The 20,355-nt window shown below is 40.9% G+C and overlaps 1 protein-coding gene across 2 annotated transcripts in view; it reads left to right on the forward strand.

Moving 5' to 3' along the window:
* PTCD2 (pentatricopeptide repeat domain 2) overlaps positions 1-19,616 on the forward strand; it is a 38,808-nt gene extending 19,192 nt beyond the window's left edge. Inside the window, exons 9-10 of one of the 2 annotated variants that reach the window (XM_059175205.1) lie at positions 6,130-6,243; positions 17,584-19,616. In XM_059175205.1, the coding sequence (XP_059031188.1) occupies positions 6,130-6,243; positions 17,584-17,640 (171 nt within the window). In that variant the 3' untranslated portion in view covers positions 17,641-19,616. Of the gene's footprint in view, positions 1-6,129; positions 6,244-10,693; positions 11,512-17,583 lie in introns of those variants that run through there. The other variant, XM_059175204.1, reaches the window with a different exon arrangement.
* Positions 19,617-20,355: the final 739 nt, after the last annotated feature.

Genomic DNA, 20,355 nt, shown 5'->3' on the forward strand with positions numbered 1-20,355 from the left:
TGCTTGGTGATACCAGTTTTATTTGTTTGAAATGAAGTGTGTTACATAAAGAAGAATATTTATATGTAACAAATCCTATAACCTAGTGAATAGGAATTCAGCATTACTCCAAGGTTCCATGGTTTTCATTTCTTCCACAGTGATTATCCTCAGATGTCACCCCCAGAACAGTGCCTAGATGACTTTCAAGAGAAAGACTAGTTGAGCCTTTATAGTAAACTTTGGACAATAAGGTTGCCAAGATGTCTGAGATAAGACTACCTTATATTTGATCTCATGTTGACTTTTCAAACTCCTTTTATGTGTGGGAAGGATGAGCCTAGGCAACCAGATAGATGGACACAGTGATAGTGGTGACCCTGAAAAAAGGATGATTTTGAAAGGGAAGAGACTAAATACTAGAAAAGTATCCAAAAAGAGATCTTGCAGTTTTTAAAGTACGTGAGCCTCAAGGGGGGATGAATGTCAGAGCTGTCAGTGAAGAGCTCATTTATATAAAACTAGCAGTGGGTCTGATAGGAACTGATAAGTGCCACAAAAAAAAGTAAGAGGACCCCGAAGTGAGTTAGTAAGTCATCAGTGGTGAGGCAGAGGAATCATCAGAAAAAGACAGGGAAGAAATAGCACCAGTGTGTAGAAATCTAAGAGAGCTGACAGCCCTCCCTATCAGAGCCTGCTGCAGACAGCCCCTATCCCAAGACTACATGCCTCTGCAGAAACTGCAGGTCAGAGCAGATGGATCAGCCTGAAAAGCTCACAGGCATGAGCAGATTTGGGAAGTCAAAGTGGTAGAGGTCCAAAGTCCAGAAGCTCACCTCGTTCTAGCCAACAGTATCAGTAAGCCAAACACGTTAGAAAGCCTGGCCTCCCAGTAGGTGCCATATGTGTTGTACCTTCTTCTCTGCTTCCTACTGGATTTGAACAGCTCTGGGTATCCAAGTGTATCATTGCTTCTGAGAGAGAGAGAGAGAGGCCTGCAAATGAACTCATTTCGTGATTGGGACAGAAGTAGAATTGTTAGCATTTCAGGTGGTTCATAGCATCCTGCGGGAAAGACATACCAGGGAATATGGTGAGAGGAGTGTTGTATGGGTCACTGGTAGCTTTTCTTAGAGTTGAAGTGAGCTTGGAGGGATCAATAAGGGCTGGTGGTGAGAAATTGAAGAGCTACAGATCAGCAGAGTTTTAATTTAATTTAGCTACTTAATATTCATTGGTTTGTTTTATATGATACTGTAAAAACAATATTTGGCCATATCATACATGTGGAAAATGGAGATTCAAAGGGTAATTAATCACCTAAGTTCTTAAAGCTAATTATGTAGCAGAGTCAGAGTTTTAACACAAAAATGTTTGACTACAAAGTCAAGGGTTTCCCTACCACTTGAGACCTACAGAGACAAGGGTGTGTCTTTTTCTAATCCAAGACTGGGATTAGCTGCACCTCCTGAATGATGAAAAGGACATAGGAGTGGATGTCAAAAAGCCAACTTGCCGGTACTACACGCATTCCTTGTCCCTGAGTTTAGATGCTTCAACCCTTGCAATCCTTGGCTATCTGTCACAGTGGTTATGAGAATCTAGTAATATTTGTTTTTCATATGAGAGAGTGCTTTGTTGGAAATAAAACATAGGCTGCCGAGAGTGAAGCTATCTGTTCGTATAGGAGAAATCCAGAGCACGGTGGGAATATGCTAATGAGCCCGAGCAGCAGGAGTGGCTCCTATTCTCTGAGAGCTAGAAAGGAAATGAAGGCACTTAAATCTGGTGGAATGAGCATGTTCTGGGCAAGCGCTATGTAAGGAACCTTGAACTGATCTTGAATATGAACCATCCCCTCCATGAATTGGGTCACAGAAGTATATGTTGTTCAGAAACTTAATTAAAGACCATTTTATTGTTTAAAAATGCTCACTCAGGAACTTTTTCCAAATGTCCAGTCTAAGTTGGTCATATTTCATGTAAATCTGTTTTGGCTTCCTTAGGGATATTGAAAAAGAGGTGGCTGCCATTCTAAGGCTTAATAATCTTTCAGATTCAGATCTCTGTTATTAGAGCAGGTTTTAAAAAACTGATTTAATGGGCCCTTGCTTCTCTAAGGCTGAGTCATCTACTTGGAATCCTTAAGGGCACTTCGTTAATTATTAAGAAACAGAAACCTGACAAATAGGCTGAGTAGAAAGTCTGTCAGTAGTAGCAGAAATAAATGAAGTTTTTTTTCTGATCTACTTTAAAAATTAATGTCTTATACTAAAATTTTTTCCTGCTGCCATTTGGAATTTGAACTCACCTCATTTTTCCCCCCTCAACTTAATTTTCTTTTCATCAAAATTGCTTCTGCTGCCAATATGACCCAGAGGGCCTGATTTTCCATTTTCCCAGCTAATACTTGCTGCACACTGAATTGATTTAGCAGATGATCTCATTGAGGCACATGCATTTTGGCTCTGCTGTCTGAATTTAAACCCATCAATCTCAAAAGAACTATAGTCCTCTCTTTAGCAGTGTTGATCAATATCAAAGGATTAATTTTCACTTCTAAATATGTTTGAAAGTAGCCAAGACAACAGGGGGTAGCTTTCCACTGGTGATATTTGAATTCTAATCATGTCTCTAGAAATAAGGCATGTCTCCAAATGGACACCCATTTTGGAATTGAATTACCTGGCAGGGGAATAGGCAGTTTGTTAGTTTTGCTGCTTTTGTCATTATTTGTCAACATGGATAGATGTTTTAATGCCCCTTTCTCCAGTCACTAAGGTCACCCTAAAGTGAGAGCCCATGCTAGGAAGTCTCCTAGGCTTCATGGGGTAGGCAAGGAGACAGAACTCACTTCTCATAAATCCCTTTGTGGCAGCATCTCGCCTGGAAGTTAAGAATTGCATTTTAGTTGAGAGCAGTGTAGACTTGAGAAAAATAAGAGTCTATACAAATTAACAGCTTTGTTTTTCTTCCATGTAGAAAACCAGAGATGGTCAGTTTGGGTCTGGTGTGACATTTTAGGGTAACATCAGAAACCCAGCCTCTTTCTGTATTTTCACAGCATCGTCCTGAGCATATGATTTCCATCCATTACACCTATTCCAGCAAGAAGTGGGAAGAATGGATGTCTCCATGAATGGATGGATGTCTCTTTCCATTCATGTCTCCATGTCATCCGTGGAGACAATGGGTGTCTCACCCAGCCACTTGTACTTACATGTTATTGGCAAGAACGTAATCCTGTTGACCATACCTAGTAGCAAAGAAACCTGAGAAATAGAGTCTTTGAGTTTGGTACATGGCAGCATCAGCTGAAGTTAGGGAGTTCTGTTAATCAAAAAAAGCGGGGAGGGGGATGGATATTATTTAGAAAACTAGCAATCCCTACTCCACTATGGTATTCTACTTCAAATATAGCAGACTTGAAAAGGAAAAGATGAAATGCAAATTACTGCTTGGTCAGGGCCTCTCTTCCCTTTTTTGGTCAAAGACATCCAATGATTTGTGAACATTTCTTAGGGTTTCAGAAAATCAGAGGGGCAGGAAGTGTCCTTCTGTAGTTGTTTGAATAGTTTGTCCTAACTAAATTCCCCCTATTCCTTGCTAATTTTCTCAGCCTTTTGTTTGGAATTTGTAAGATTAAAGCAGTGTTTGGAATTTGTAAGATTAAAGCAGATCTAGTTTACCTTAACCATAACCTAAGGTTTCAGTTGAGACAGGCTCTCCTAGCTTTACATTTTTTCTTGGCTTTTTATCAGTAACTGCCTCATCTCTATTGCTCTTCATCAGTATATTTCGAGGAATTGAACTTGACTTTTGAAATCCCTTCTGAGTCAGAGATAGTTGCTGGAGGCAGGGAGAAAAATTGGGAAAACTTAAGAAGAGATGTTGAAATCTTCCAGGAGCACATCATTAATAGTTTCTAGTGTGGAGCTCTAGGAGACTTGTCTGTGTAAATTGCTGGGGGACCTCAGCTCTTCTCATTCATTATTGTTGAGGGTCTACTAGGTGCCAGGCACTAGAGACATAAGATGTAACAAGGTCGACTTCTCCTTGCCCTCAATAGGATAGCTGCCAACCCAGTCAGCTGGTTTTTATTAACAAGACTTTGAAGTACTATTAGTAAGAGATTTTATCCTACTTTTAAGCTAACAAGTTAATCTTCCGTAGTTTGTGATACAGTAGAGTTCACAAGTCACGGAGAGGTGAAGTGAAGTTTATTAATTAGAGCAGTGGTAGTAGCTACAACATTTGCATTTTGCATTAGTTTCTTAAATCCAATTCCCATAGGGTGACATGAGGTCTGTATTCCTTTTATATGTACAGGAGGTTATAGTTTAAGAGAGGAGTCTTGAATTTGGAGAACTCGGATCTCTCAAAATGGGCAATAAGCATGCCTGCCCTTTTGTCTGCCGTGTATGTCTTTCCAAGGTGTTGGTTATATGCATATCCTTGAAAAAATAGCCTGGAACAAAGGCAGTATTGGAAAAATAGTCTGGAACAAAAGCTTCTGCTTGAATGTGAGAAATCTGTGGAGTGCTGCCTCCTAATGAAAGGTGTGCTTATGATTTTGCCTTTGCTTTAGAACACTGGACTTACATTGGGTTCTTTGGATTTAGTCTACTTGGAATCTTTTCATTCTGTTCTTTGGGACCAAAGATAGTCAAACTTAAATTGTTATAAAATGGGCTATAGAAAGAACTTAACTGGTTTGCTATAAAAAAGAAGGAATAGCTCTTCCAAAACACTACTTTTCCAAAGCATCAAGAGCCTTTAAAATGGTTACATCCTTTGACTTTGTAGTTTCACTTCTAGGAAAATCAAGTCTTAGAAGTTAACAAGATTTTTTAAAATATATGCACATTTATCAATATATCGAAGAGTGGTATTGCTTAATGAATCATTGTATGTATATGATGGATTGCTATGCATTCATTATTAAAAATGAGGTATTCTATAATTTGCTAATGAGAAATAATAATTATATAACAATTGACAGGAAGCAGCATCAGATCAGAGGAAAATTATAATTTCATGTCCAAATAAATTAAACATGAAATTATAATTTCATCTCCAAATATATTAAACAGCAGATAACATTAGTTGGGGAATTCTGGCTTATTCTTGTTTTCTTTAACCCTTTCTGTATTTTTCAAATTGTACTAGCGAATGTTGGTAATGAAAAGGGGAAATGTGGGCTGTTGTATTTTTTTTTAAGATTTTATTCACTTATTTTAGAGAGAGAGAGAACATTAGAGAGAGAAAGCACGAGGGGGTGAGGGTCAGAGGGAGAAACAGACCCCCTTTTAAGCAGGGAGCCTGGTGTGGAACTCTATCCTGAGACTCCAGGATCATGACCTGAGCCGAAGGCAGACACTTAACCATCTGGGCCACCCAGGTGCCTGGGAGATTTTTCTTTTCTTAATCGTGTCTATCTGATGGAAGGTAGTTAGTGGTATCATTTTAAAAGCCAAGTACAGTACCCAGTTTTGAAAGTTTTTTAATGGCTGCAGTGTAAATAGGAGTACCTCATTAAGCCTTGAACCAGCTTCTACTTTATACCTCCAGCAACTGATTTGCCTGCAACTTCCTAATGTAAATAAGTAAACAAAGGTAAAGCTTTCTTTTGCCCCAGAGTCAGTCTTACAAGATTGTGTGATTGTCTTCTCCTCTGAATCTAGAAGGACTAGGGAGGAAGAAACTGTTAATAATGTTTGAGTACCTCTTGTGTGCTGGCATTTTATTTGATGTTCACAGTAACTCAAATGTGAGATGTAAACCTATTTTCCTCATTTTACAAATACAGAAGTTGTAAGAGATTAAATATATAACCATTCATGTAGCATATTAAATATATGACCATTCATGCCAGGATTCCAGCCCAAATGTGCCAGACTCCACAATCCCTATTTTCTGTAATACTACCTTTAAGCAAGTTTTGAAGTTGAGATGTTTTGATTAGCTATTGGAAAATAAGTTTTGGCTGGTAGACATATATTTGAAGTATTTTTCAACTTGTGCAGGGGAATGAATTAGGAAATAGCATGAAAGCAGGTAGATGCCTCTAAATGTAAGCTGGTGTAACAGAGTACTTATCTCATTGTTGAGCCCTGGCTCAGTCTTGATTTTGTTTGTTTTTGTATTCAGATTTTGATTCATATCCAGGCAAATATGTTGAAAACCCTCATAGAGATACTAAAGGATGCAGCAGAAGGAAGTTTATCAAAATTTGTGAGAAGACAAGAGTTCTCAGAAGAAGTGGTGAGTATGTGATTGCTGCAGAAATCATTTAAAGGTGAAAGGGCTCTCATTAAAATGTGCACTTATTGTCTTCATTCTCCAGGCTGCCACCTTAAAGAGTGTCAAATATGGCAATACCTGTCTTCTTCCTATTATAAGACTTCTGAGTTTGGGTGCAACGATATTTTTCTTGCAACAGAAAATACCCTCTGAAATTCTAGGAAAACCTTTGTCCTTTTACTTTTTTCTCACCATCTTGCTCCCCACCCCAACTTCCCACACAGACTGTTTTCCTGGATACTGCTCCCCTTTTCGCTTTACTTTCTCCTCAAGCCTCCAGTGCCTTCTCCCCACTCCCCTACCCCTGCTTCCTGTTTCCTGGAGGAAATGGAAGCAATCCACAGAGAATGCTGCTGCAGGGACAACCTCTTCCCGTCCTGCCGAGCCTGTGGTGACCATCCACACCTCTCTAGAGCAGGCTCCCCCATTGAGCCCTGGAGCCCATCCCTCTTACCTACTGCAGGGCATCAGTTCAAAAGATGTCTTACTCTCTTTTGAGCATCATTAATATCCCCTTCCCTGTGGATCTTTCTTATCAGCGAACAATCAGCTACAGTATTTCTCATCCTAAAAAAAAAAGGTCTTGGGGACCTGGGCTGCTCAGTCAGTTAAATGTCTGCCTTTGGCTCAGATCTTTGGGCTCCTCACTCCTCAGGGAGCCTGCTTCTCCCTTGGCCTCTGCTGTTTGTGCTCTCTCACTTGCTCTCTCTCAAATAAAAAAGTCATTAACAAAAAAGTCTTCCCTATTTAAACAAAAGACAAGACATGCTGTGTGTTGAGATAGGAAGACTCAACCCCATCAAATCAGTTCTTCCCAAGTGATTGTGATTATGTAACCTCCTAATAAAAGTGCCATTAGGTTTTTTTCTCTAGTTAAGGTTTACTAGAAAGAACAAACTAACAAGATTCTAGTACCAGAAGAGGTACTAGACCTGCCAGATATAAAAACATATTAAAGTTTGTATAATTAGAACTGTGGTTTTAGGTACTAAATAGGCCAGCTAATGGAACTGTATAAATGTTTCTGCAAAACTGTAAAACAAAATTAAATAAAAATGGTAAGCAATTTCCAAAAATTGAAAGCAAAAGGAAGTGAATGAACCCATGTCTCACACTGATGGCAAGCACACAAAGAGGACAGGATGCCTGGGTGGCTCAGTGGGTTAAGCATCTCCCTTCAGCTCAGGTCATGATCCCAGGGTCCTAGATCAAGCACCACATTGGGGCTCCTGAGCAAGAAGCCCACTTCTCCCTCTTCCTCTGCCTGCTGCTCCCCCTGCTTGTGCGTTCGTTCACTCTCCTCTCTGATAAATAAAATCTTTAAAAAAAGGGAGGGGGACAACAAAGAAGAGTTACTGTAAGTCATTTGAAATTTATTAATTTGTACATATATAGCTAAAGGGAAAAAACTGTAAAGAAATCATAAATTACTGGCAGCGATCAGTTTGTTAGTAATGATACTTGTGTTGTCATTTTGACTTATGAAGGGGCTTATTGCTAGCTTCTTCCTCCCTCCCTTGGCTTTTGATAGTACAGGTCCCTGCTCGAGTCTGAGATAGCAGGGTTGGTGGTAGAGCGCAGCTGGCTCCTTTCTCCCCCTCTGCCACACTGTTGCCCTCCCAGCCCCTTTGCATTTCCACACTTCCACCCAAACTCTTCTTCCTGCTGGCAAAGGTTGCTTGTCAGGAAACTGTCAGGGTTCAGTTAATTTAAAGCTCATTTCTATTATAATTCTTAGCTTTCTGGAGGTGGTGGTCCACCCAAGCCCTTTTGGAGTATGTTGTAAAAAGGTAGGGGAACTGGAAATATATACAGGTTTTAGGGGCACCTGGGTGGCTCAGTGGGTTAAAGCCTCTGCCTTCGGCTCAGGTCATGATCCCAGGGTCCTGGGATCGAGCCCCTCATCAGGCTCTCTGCTCAGCAGGGAGCCTGCTCCCCCCCCCCCGCCCCGCCTAACTCTCTGCCTACTTGTGATCTCTCAGTCAAATAAATAAATAAAATCTTTTAAAAAATAAAAAAAAAAAAACAGGTTTTAAAGTGCACAATTGTGTACATCCATTACTGACACACTTTAGTTTTCTCAATAGCACTGATGTGAATCACTCTACTTAGACCTGGTCCATCCATATGTTGTCCCAATTACATGACTTAAGCATCCAAACTCCATATTGAAAAATACGGGTTTTTATCTGATATTTTTTCCCCCAAAGTCTGTAAGACTGATCTACTTCAAAATCTCCACCTCTCATCGCATGTGTTTGCTGGCTGTTGTGGGGCGGTGCAGGGAACTGCTATCGAGAAATAAGGGACTGCTCTGACTCCAGCAGCCTTTGAGCCAGCTCAGAGTATGCCTGTCAGACAGTAGGTGCAGAGGGTCCTCTGTAACACTTGTGTCATACAGATGCACTGTGGGTGTTGATACCAGCAGTTGTTAAAGACGTCTCATGTGTGGAGATCAGGTGCTGGTATACCACCAGCAGAATTTGGAGAGTTATTGATATTCTTAATTACTATGACTAAAACCACTCCAAACATGAGCTGTTGCTTCATTGATTTCTTTTTTGAAACTAAACTAACAATGAAGTACAATCTCTTTTCTGCTTAAACCATAGAATGGTTCTAATGACACCATTTGATATTTGTGAGAGAGAACTGATGTGGTCTATGCATTTAGAGCAAAGTTATCTCTAGCTTGGTATATTTACTTGGCTGCTTTGGGAAACCATATGCTTCACTTCAAGTCATTTTACCTACGACATGAGGAAGGGAATAAAGAAGCTATTCTTTTTAAGAACATGATAAAGTGCTATAAAACTTCTTACCTAAAGGTTCAGTGGGGAGCCCTTGTTTGAAAGAAAGGTATGCCAGCAGCAAATAAGGTTATGATATATTTAGAAGATGACCAGAGGATTTCTTAGGGACCTGGAATACAAGTAACTTTCATCAGAAAATGTTTACTTGGGGGCGCTTAGGTGACTCACTCGCTAAGCGTCTGCCTTCTGCTCAGGTCATGATCCCAGGTCCTGAGATTGAGCCTCACAGTGGACTCCCTGCTCACTGGGAAGCCTGCTTCTCCCGCTCCCACTCCTCCTGCTTATGTTTCCCTTCTCGCTGTCTCACTCTCTCTGTCAAATAAATAAATCTTTAAAAAAAAAAAAGAGGGGGGGGGGAAGGAAAGAAAGAAAGAAATGTTAGGCTTTATCATTCCTTTTTAAAGGGAAGTTTTTTGTTTTTTGTTTTTTAGATTTATTTATTTTTTAGAGGGAGAGAGAGTGTGTGTGTGTGTGCACAAGTTGGGGGAGGGACAGAAAGAGAGAGAGAGAGCTGACTCACCCTGAGTAGGGAGCCTGATGTAGGGCTCCATCTCACTTCCCAGAGATCATGACTTGAGCCAAAATCAAGAGTAGGATGCTTTACCATGGGTTGTATCATTAATAAGGATTGAACTAAGTAAATGTTAATTTTGTTTACAAAGTAGCTCTGCATTATAATTTAGACCTCACCTATTTTTATAGAATTAAATAGCATTTATACACTTGTGACTCTGATATTTATACTTTGGGTCTAAATATTTATACTTTTTATACTTTTGGTCTCCTCCTTGCATTATATTGGTATATATCTAACAGTCCCTTGACTTGCCTATTTAGACCTTTCACAGGCATCTCACCCATGTCCAAAACAGAACTCTTGATTTGTTCCCCCTCCAAATCTGGTCCTCCCATCTTCCCCATCTTTGTTAATGACCTCACCCATCACCAATTTGTTAAAGCCAAATTGGGAAGATATCTTTGATTCTTCCCTTTTCCTGGCATCTTCAACAATAAATCCTTTCAGTTGAACCTCCCAAATATACTTGTTATACATCTATTTCTCCATCTTATGTATACATTTTCCAGTTTAGACTGTCATCCTCTCTCATCTGGACTATGATACTGGCCTCCCAATTAGCCTTCACCCTCCATGTCACTACACAGCCATTTAAACCTAAATCAGATCATGTCCCAATTTGGACCTTCTGGTGGCTTCTGGAATGAATTCCAGAAAAGTTATACCATGTGCTATAAATCTTCACATAATTTGGCCCCACCTCCCTCTCTGATTGTCAAATTGGGCAAACTTTGTTTCCACTGCTATTTGACTCTTTATCCTATTATGTTTCATTGTATATTATGTACCATTTGAACACCCTTTTTATGAGATATTAGGAATGATTTTCAGGTACTAATTCTGAATTTTGTGTATAGCTTGTGGAATCCATTCATACTTCTGTGTGCCCTGGTACGCTGGTTTTCATCTTATAGGTATACACCGTACATTTTTATGCATTTGTATCTCTGCTTCTTGGAGGATAAGAAGAACAAAGAAGAAATCTTGCAGACATATAATGATCTGCTTTTCTTTATCCTAGCTGGCCAAAGCGAGGGAAAAAATGAAGGATGTGCCTGCCCTTCTAGCCAGATTTGATGAGATCTATGGGAAACTGCATGTAAATGGCCAGGTCACCACTTACACGTTGGATACTCTGCTCTGCCACACCCCTGGGGACAGGAAATCCCACATGATGCTGTTAAACAAGAGGACAGTCAGCCATCGGACCTTCCAGCCGCTCAATCAGTCCCTGTGGGCAGAGTAACACTTGGTTTAAACCTCCCATGGGTCTGAGCTAGAAGGGGCCTGCTTTTAGTGAGTCAATGGCTTCCTAAGAAATCAGGCATTGTACACCAGTGGATGGCATATTAACAAGCACTTGGTCTTCTTAAACTTCCGAGTGCATTGAGGACTGGTATGCTGACTGAAGAAGTTAATGTTGTGTTGCTGTGAAGATCTAAATACAATCAAGCAGAAAGTTCTGTTCCTTCAGGAAGGATACTTCCCCTGTGTAAACCTCTGAGGATCTGTGAAGGAACATGGCTGTAGTCTGCAGTCCAGCTCTGGTACCAAAGTAGAACCCAGTAAGCCTCAGTGGGAAGGAATTCACCTTAGGTGGTCAGCTTCAGTGAATTTTCAGGGGAGTAATTACTTGCAGATTATTCCCTTAATGAGTTCAGGACGTCTAAAACCTATCGTGCCACACTGGGCAATAACCCAGGATTTTCTCATGGCTTCTGTCATCCTTTATCTGTGACCTAAAATAAGATACTTATATGGACTTGAAATTTCCACTTAAGGTTCAGTAGTGTCAAATTTTCTCAAAAACAAGAGAAATAAAATGTTCTTGAGAAAACATCTTGAGGTCGTTTTGTTTTCTCTGCAGCACAAACTAACCGAGAACTGGTAGGTAAACTAAAATTTAGATGGTTACCACTGTGGTTATGGACAGGCCATGTGCTTTTCAAAATAAGTGCCAATAAATACCCCATAATGCTATCTGTATTGTTTTGTTTTTTATGTGGATCATAAATGTTTGGTTCTACAATTGTCATGTTAATGATCTTCTCTTTTCTCTTGGGATACTTTATTTTGTTTGTGAAAAGAAACGTGCCTTGACAGCAGGTTAATGCTTCCTCATCTTGGTCTGTCAAATGATGGTTTGAAACACAGCACTGTGCTGTGTTTTGTGAGTTGTGCCTTTTGTTTCTAAAGGCCCACCTGATGTCCATTTGTCGTCTTAGTGTTCTGTACACTCTTTCTTCAGTGTTGTTTCAAAAACTAAGGTTTACTTTTAACTTGATTGTTTTTCGGAGTCAAGAATTGTTCACAGAATCAGCAATTTTAGAGTAGGAGGAATGGTCTGAATCTCCTCATTGAATTCCATCATCTTTCAGGTGAAGGAAATGACTGGTGCAAATTGGTAGAACTAGTTAGAGGTGAAGCTGAGATGAAAATCCAGCTTCCTAGTCCAGTACCCTTCCCAAGAGAGCATGTTCTGTCTCTTTAAAGAGAGAATACTAGGAAAGGGCTCCCATTTATTGGGTGGCTTAGTGTGTGGCCACCGACTCCCTTCACTCTCCTCATTTGTTGAATGGGGTAATCAGAACCACCTCATAGGCCTGCTGGAGAATGGAATGAGATAATAAATGTAAAGCAAGCAGAACCGTGGGTTGTACAGAGTAAGTGCTACTAAATGCTAACTATTGTTATTATTGTCAGTAGCATTCAGAATGTGAGTACCTAGTTGAAGAATCCTATAACAAATGCATTCTTCCTTCTGCTTATGCTCTGTGAAGACTTAGCCCCTTCTAAGGAACATTCTGTGCCTTTAGAAAATCTTAATTGTATTTTTTTGTGTCCGGTGTTTGCAGAAAAAGGCATTTGGATTTCTCTACCTTCGAAGTCTGAGGGAATAATAGGGCGTGCTTCCTGTCCCCCAACTTATCTTTTATCTTCTCTGGCATTCGCAAAGAGCAGTCGAATGGCTATTATGCCCTGTATGACTGTGGCCCTGGTTGTTAGCTAACAACCATTCATTAGTTTAAAAAAAAAAAAATGTGAGCAATAAATAGCAGTCATGACCTTCCAAAGCCCTGCTGCTCTGAACAGCCAGTGACTATGGTGGCTCTGCTGCTGGTAAAAGCTGGGCTCTTCGACCTCTTCCCATAAGTTACGCTGAAGGGCAAGAGTACAGAGGGAGCTAATGAGCCTCATGTTTACTCCAAAAATTAATAGATGATTCTAAAGGCTAAAGAACCATCAAAGAAAAAGTTTGCTTAGTCTATAGTGAGCATTTCATTCTTCAAAATTTCATAATTTCTTTGAAAAATGGTGTTTTTTTGCAATCGATAATTTGCCTAAAGCATGTACTTATTCTGTTAATGAGAATATTTGGACAGAACATCTTATTCCCCAACTCTATTACATGCCTTTGTAGATTGTTTCATTTATTATAAAAATGTCTGCTGCTTCAAAGTCCAAAAGTCACCGTGATTGAGTCCAGCACAGTATGAGAAGGAGACAAAAAGATACCTCCTTTGTTAGGTGTTACCAGGAGAGTGTTCTGGTTCTCTCTTTTTATGTCTGAAACATGCTAGTTAAAACACCAATCGTTTTTTTCATTATGGTTAGAATTGACTGGCTCGGCCAAGCAGTGCTTACTCAGTGTCTCAGGTGGTTCTTAGTCACTTGATGGCTAGGATTAGAGTCACCGCAGAGGCTTCCTCACTTAGTATTTATGGCAGCTGATGGTGGGCCCTCAGCTGAGACTGGGGTCAGAACATTTACGTGTCGCTCCCTGACAGCACAGTGGCTCAGTACTAGGGAGTGTCTCAAGAGGACCAGGCAGAAGCTGTTGTCACCTTTTACGGCCTGGTTTCAGAGGTTCCATGGCAGCACTTCCACTCAAATCACAGGCCTGTCCAGATTCAAAGGGAGGGAGCATTCATTCCAGCTTCCATTGGTGGAAATGTCAAGGAAATACTGACATGCTTTAAACTATCAGAGACTTTTTTCCAGCAAGCTCTCTGAACTTCTTTCCCATTGCTACTTCTCTAATTAAAGCAACCATCCTCAGTCCTTTCAGCTGTCTTTACTACAACCGGTGAGATTTCCAAAACAAACTTGTCCTTTTCTGTTTAAAACCTTCTGAGGGCTCTTCACTCCCCTCTGGATAAAGCTGTCTCTTTAATGTAGTTTTAGAAGGTTCTTCATAACCTGGCCCAGGTTTGCCTAGCCCACCCCATTCCTTGCTACTCCAACTTCTTCCCTCCTCAGGCCGTAACTGAGGCATCTTGTTGTCTGAAAAGGCTTTCTTGAGCCCCCTGCTTGCTTAACTTCAGGTTAGGTGAGCTACCTACATAACTTGTACTTCACGCATCCACACACTGACCATCCTCCTACCACTCTCTGTTCTTCACTAGATTTAGATATCGTGTCTGTCTTGTTCTCCACTGTCAGCCCCATACCTAGCCCGGTAGGGATCATAGGAGAGGATGAGTACTCATTTAACTCACTAATTCATTTTGTTAGCTATTGGTTGTCATCATAAGCCCCTGTGAAGAGTGTTTTCTCTCCGATGCCTTCCGCTCAGTCCCAGGCATTTAGACCTGATCCCAAGCTTTTGCTCAGCCATTATGTATCCTTTCCTCCTCCCACCTAAAATGCCCTCCCTTGGGGCACCTGGGTGGCTCAGTGGGTTAAAACCTCTGCCTTCGGCTCAGGTCATGGTCCCGGGGTCGACCCCCGCATCGGGCTCTCTGCTCAGTGGGGAGCCTGCTCCCCCCTCTCTCTCTCTGCCTGCCTCTCTGCCTACTTGTGATCTCTGTCTGTCAAATAAGTAAATAAAATCTTTAAATAAAATAAAATGCCCTCCCTCTTTATCCATCCTTTTCTGCCCATTTTTCAAGATCTAACTCACGTGTCACCTCTTCGAGCAGGCATTTCAAGCTGTAGAACTCTTATGGTTTCTCCACTTCTTCACCAAATCAATATTAAGCAGCTACAAAGGACAGGGCACTATGAAAGGCTCTTAAGATGCCACAGGGAAAAGACCTGCCTTTCCTAAAGCAGAACACTTTTAGACTGCCGTGTTGAACTTAAAGACCTTCGGCCTAGTCATTTGCTCTTTGCTTCGGTAAGTAGTACTCCTTACAGAGTGATCAAAATCCTCCTGAAGAATAGACTCTGGTGAAATAGACAGATCCTGGGCAATTTGGGCTGACATTTTTGTTGACAGTGATCCAAGGAATTAATACAAAATTGAACTAATTCCTAAGGACTATTACTGAGAAAATGTAATGGAGAGGTTAGGATTCATCTGCTACAATTCAAGCAGGCAAAATTTACAGCTTTCTCTATTTCTTTGCAAGCAAATAAAAACTTCTTAGGCACTCTCTACTCCTGTTGAGAACCTCAGAGAGGAATTCATGGGGAACTTGATCTTGCTTAAAGGATATTTTAAGCTTTGATTTTTTTTTTCTTTAGGCAAATCTTTGCTTTCTGGATATGTTCCTTTCACCTCTTGTTTTGATAGCCATGATAACAGCTCAGTATAAGGCGGTGGTCCTCAAACTTTAGCAAGCATCAGAGTTATCTAGAGAGCTTGTTCAAACTGAGAATGCTAGGCTCCATCTCTAGAGTTTCTGATTCCACTGATCTGGAGCAGGGTCCAAAAATGTGACTTCCTAATAAATTCTCAGGTGCTGATGTTGCTATTCTGGGGACTATATTATATACCACTATTTTATGAGGAAGCTTGTATTTGTTTTATGTGCACAGGAGACTTGGATTTCAGATACTATCTCTGGGTCCTCTGGTCTCTGCTGTCACAAAGAGGGAAGAGCCGGTAAGAATGGCCTTGTGCCTGGACTCCTGAGCAAGTACCCGATGAGGTGTTGTATGTGTGCCTTTTGTCTCTACTCCTGAGGATCCTCACTTTGATGAACCACCTCAATCCCAAACCCTCTCCCCTGGAATCAATGATTCAGGAGTCCCAGGTCATTATGATTTAAGATTAGTAAAAAGTGTATCGGTTTAGTGTTTTCAAATCATATATATATATACACACAGAGAGACACATGTATACATACACACACATGTGCATACATATCCATGTAAACTAAGGCAATATGGCAGAATAGAACGGAGCTTGACAAAAATAACTCAAGTTTCAAATTTACTTAATAATATTTCTGTTTACAAATTTGACATACATTATGGGTAAAAAAAAGTGTGGTGAGCCAAATCATTGTGAATTAATCCCCTGGTGGAAATATTTCAGAAAAGTAAAAAATATTTTTTAAAATTATTTTTATTAACATATAATGTATTATGTGCCCCAGGGGTACAGGCTTACACACTTGACAGTGCTCACCATAATCACATACCCTCCCCAATGTCCATAACCCAACCACCCTCTCCCTATTGCCCAACCTCCAGCAACCCTGTTTGTTTTGTGAGATTAAGAGTCTCTTCTGGTTTGTCTCCCTCCTGATCCCATCTTGTTTTGGTAAAAAAGATTTTTTAAAGGTATATGGTTTATGCTACTTACGGATATTGGAGAGGGTATGTGCTATGGTGAGTGCTATGGAATGTGTAAGCCTGATGATTCACAGACCTGTACCCCTGGGGCAAATGATAATTACATGTTAATAAAAATTTTAAAAAGAGAATGTATACTTTCAACTTGACAAGATTAAAAAAATGAATCAAGGAATTACATTGGTTTAAGTGGTGTTACCTCAAAAGTACCTTGAGCAAAAATTGATATTGGAGTAATTCTGATTAAAATATTTTTGTTAACATGCATGGAGTCAAAACGGGATTTAAAAAATGACCTCTGTTACCATGAGCTTGCATTCTGCAAGAAGAACAGACCAGCATCTGTGGAAATGGCCACACTGTTAACGACTGGCGTGATACTTCTCACCCCGTAGATAGTAAGTGGCATGTGCCTGTTTGCATGTGCACACACTCACAAGGACCTTTTCTGATCTTCAGTAGCACTGATAATCTGTCATCCATTTTGACAGGTACATTGCCTTGTGTTGTTAAAGGACTTTTTCCAAGTATATCTAGTGTCTTCTGAAGGACAAACTATCCTACCTCTGTTTTACATGACCCCAAAGTTCCTATGTAGTATAATACTATACCACAATACTAAAATTTGGCCTTAATATTTTTTGAAAGGGTGAATTAATTAATGGCAGGTTTTAGTTAATATGTATAGCCTGCTATGCTCTGCTTTCAATACTTCACAACTTTCTCATAAACCCGCTGCTCTTTCTATCTTAGTTTTACATGAGCCAGAGCCAAGCCCTTAAGAAGCAAGATGGCAAAGAAGGGCGTGTAGGTGACGAGTGCATTAACACCCTGGCCAGAGCCCTCTTTCTTAGTTTTTCTCCATGGGGTTTTCCCCCAGTGTTTGTAGGCTCTTGGCTAATCTGAGACAGAAGTGATTTGGAAAGAAGGGAGAGTAGGGGGGGGACATACAATTTGACATAAAACTTCCCAGCTACTGGTGGAACAAGACCAGAACACTGCCAAACAGCACACCTACACACCTGCCTGCCTTACTGAGTTGATCTTCCAAGGACTGCGGCCTCCAAGAGCATCAGGGGCAACTTGACCACAGTGATTAAGGTGAGGTCTGGGAAAAAAGTCCCAGAGGAAAGAACACCCCACATCTGGCTGGTAATCTCTGTCCTGTAGCTGAAATACTCCAAAGGTGGGTGCTTAGGATAGAGGAAGTCCTCATTTAATTAGGCCCTGAGAGGAAAAGGCACCTGGAGCCCCTATTCATTGCTTAATTAGTATCCCTCATCTTTCTTGATTCCTTTTCCTTGCCCTAACTCAGACCAAGATCCTCACCCAAAAGAGCCCAGCATCCCCATGTTACTTAATTCCCCAGATGTCCCTCATTTCCAGGCAGCAGGACATCTTGTTGAAGTACATCACAAAAAAAGGCGTAACCCCCGCATGTGACTGCCCTACAACTCGAATGGATTTCGAATCCACGAATCGAAGTCACACGCCTGGCAACCCAGCAGAACCTCCTGGTACGTCCCACGGCACTCTACGGGGAAACATTGTGTCGCCATTAAGTTCAAGAGGATTAAGGAGGCCTTCACTTTCATGGTTGGAAATTACTGAATTAATACCAGTTTAAAGAATACGTTCTGTCGCTGGTGGCAGGATGGCCACATGCACGTCCGAAGATAATTCAACATGAATGCTGCTCACTGAGAAGCCAGGACGGATGAAGCAACTCCACATGAGGCTTTTGGGCCACAGGGTTTATCTCCCTGTGTAAAACTGTGGAGAGCAGAGGAAATGTCATCTCCAATTTAGGTGAGCACAGCGTTTTCTTTGACACACTGATGCTGAAGTAACAAGGAATTTAACAACAACAGAGCTCGGTATGTTAGGGTTTAAAAGATAAAGGCAAAAACCCTGCTAACACTTAATGAGACCATTGTCAGGCTCTATACAAAGCACTTTATATACAGTATCTCATTTAACCCTCAGGAAAACCCCATTTCACAGATGAGTAAACAAACTGAGAAGTTAAGTGCTTGGCCATTGATGTAATAGCAGGGAGTGGGCACGCACAGTTGGTCTGATGCCAAAGCTCACATTGTTAACTCTGTCTGTGTATTGTTGTGCCCAGATGGTGGCTCTGTGTGTGTGTACATGCGTGTACATGCTCATAGGTGCACTTTTCAGGAAAGTTTGTGCTATTGAACCTTGAAGGGGCAGAACCTTGAAGGGGCCACGCAGTAAAAACAGTTAAGGTATATATGCATGCACACATACATACATATAATATGCATATGTTACATGTACAAAGAAACACATATACATACGTAATGTTTGTGTATGATGTATGTTTGGATTTTTTCAGTAATCCCTCCCTGCCTTCATGCCTTGCTTTTATCACTGGTATGCAGCTGAAGAACTTAAATAGACAGCAGAGGGCGCCCAGAGTCACTATTTTTTAAAAAGTGTTAGTTTTTGAAAGCATCTTCCATTTCTGGAATTCAGAGAGAACAGAGGTCCACAGTGCAGTCGAGGTGGGAAAGGTAGATAGACCTCAGGGAAGATATAGAATGCTGCCTTCACTCAAATTGGAGAATTACTGTGTTGAAAGGGTTTTTTTAGAAGAGAGAAAACAGGATGACCCTCTGTAGATAGCATTCTGATGCATGTGTGTGGGGGGGTGGGGAGCATATGCTAGATGTTTCATGGAAAAATATCCTCAGCTCCTTATGAAAGAAAAAGAATGAGCCTTTGTTTCACTTGCAAAAGTTTCCTCCTAAATTAAGAATAAAGAACCCAGAATGAATTGTTTGCAGTTACTTACTAAAATCATACTGATCTGTTAGAGAACTGAAAAGGAATGAGGCTCTAAATTATTTAAATTATGTCTTCTGTCTTTCTACCCTACTAAAATCCATCAAATCGCAGCAACCGATCTCCTCCAGCCATCATCATGGAGTTACTAAGTCTTGGAGATTTCTCCTTTAAAATAAGGGAGACTTCAGTATCCTGGTATATTTATCACTGCCCATTTCTAGGAATAGGTCAAAGATCATCTTTTGATTATCACAAACCTTTAATATGCATTGGGAATTCACAGAATACTAATTATTACGGTGGGATAGGGAATTCTGGTAAAGGATGTCCGTGACAGACACCCAAGCCTGGGAGGAGGGGAGTGCAGATGTTCTTGCTCAAGATGACTTGTTCATGAGTATACAATAGATAACTCTCAGGTTACCACCAAAAGTACCTAGAGGAGGGGCGCCTGGCTGGCTCAGTTAAGCATCTGCCTTCAGCTCAGATCATGATCCCAGAGTCCTGGGATCAAGCCCCGCATTGGGCTCCCTGCTCCACAGGGAACCTGCTTCTCCCTTTCCTACTCCCTCTGCTGTGTTCCCTCTCTTGCTCTCTCTCTCTCTCTCTCTCTCTCTGTAAAATAAATAAATAAATAAATAAATAAATAAAATCTTTTTAAAAAGTACCTAGAGGAGTTTCTGTGCAACTGAACATCCTATAACAACTGATGGGGATAAAATAAAGAAACTTTGAATGATTCTGAATGTGGCCCATGGAGTTGGTATGGCATGGGCACAACAGCTCAGGGACATAGGTACTGAAAAATAAAAGGCATGGGTAAGAATCCTATAGTCCGTGCTATCCCACACATACTCTCTTTGATTTTTCTCACTCATGAAATGAAATACTTCTGAAGCAGCTGCTGGATGGACATTTTGTCCTTTAGGAGTCTGGAGTGGACATGGCCAGGAATAAGTCTTTATTTACACTCTGTATTAGCAGGCTTTGATCCCATCAGGTGTTGCAGGCAGAGGGAAGACCATATGAAGGAAGTGTCCCACTACATTGCCCAGGGTGGGGGTAATCTCACCGTGACATAAGGCCTACACTGCTGATAAAGAATCGGTAGTATGGGGGCACCTGGGTGGCTCAGTGGGTTAAAGCCTCTGCTTTCGGCTCAGGTCATGGTCTTAGGGTCCTGGAATAGAGCCCTGCATCGGGCTCTCTGCTCAGCGAGGAGCCTGCTTCCTCCTCTCTCCCTGCCTGCCTCTCTGCCTACTGTGATCTCTGTCTGTCAAATAAGTAAATAAAATCTTTAAAAAAAAAAAAAAGAATCACTCAGGTAAGATCTGTTTTTGACAA

This window comes from Mustela lutreola, chromosome 5 (genome assembly GCF_030435805.1).
Source record: "Mustela lutreola isolate mMusLut2 chromosome 5, mMusLut2.pri, whole genome shotgun sequence".
In the NCBI taxonomy this organism is placed as follows: Eukaryota; Metazoa; Chordata; class Mammalia; order Carnivora; family Mustelidae; genus Mustela; species Mustela lutreola.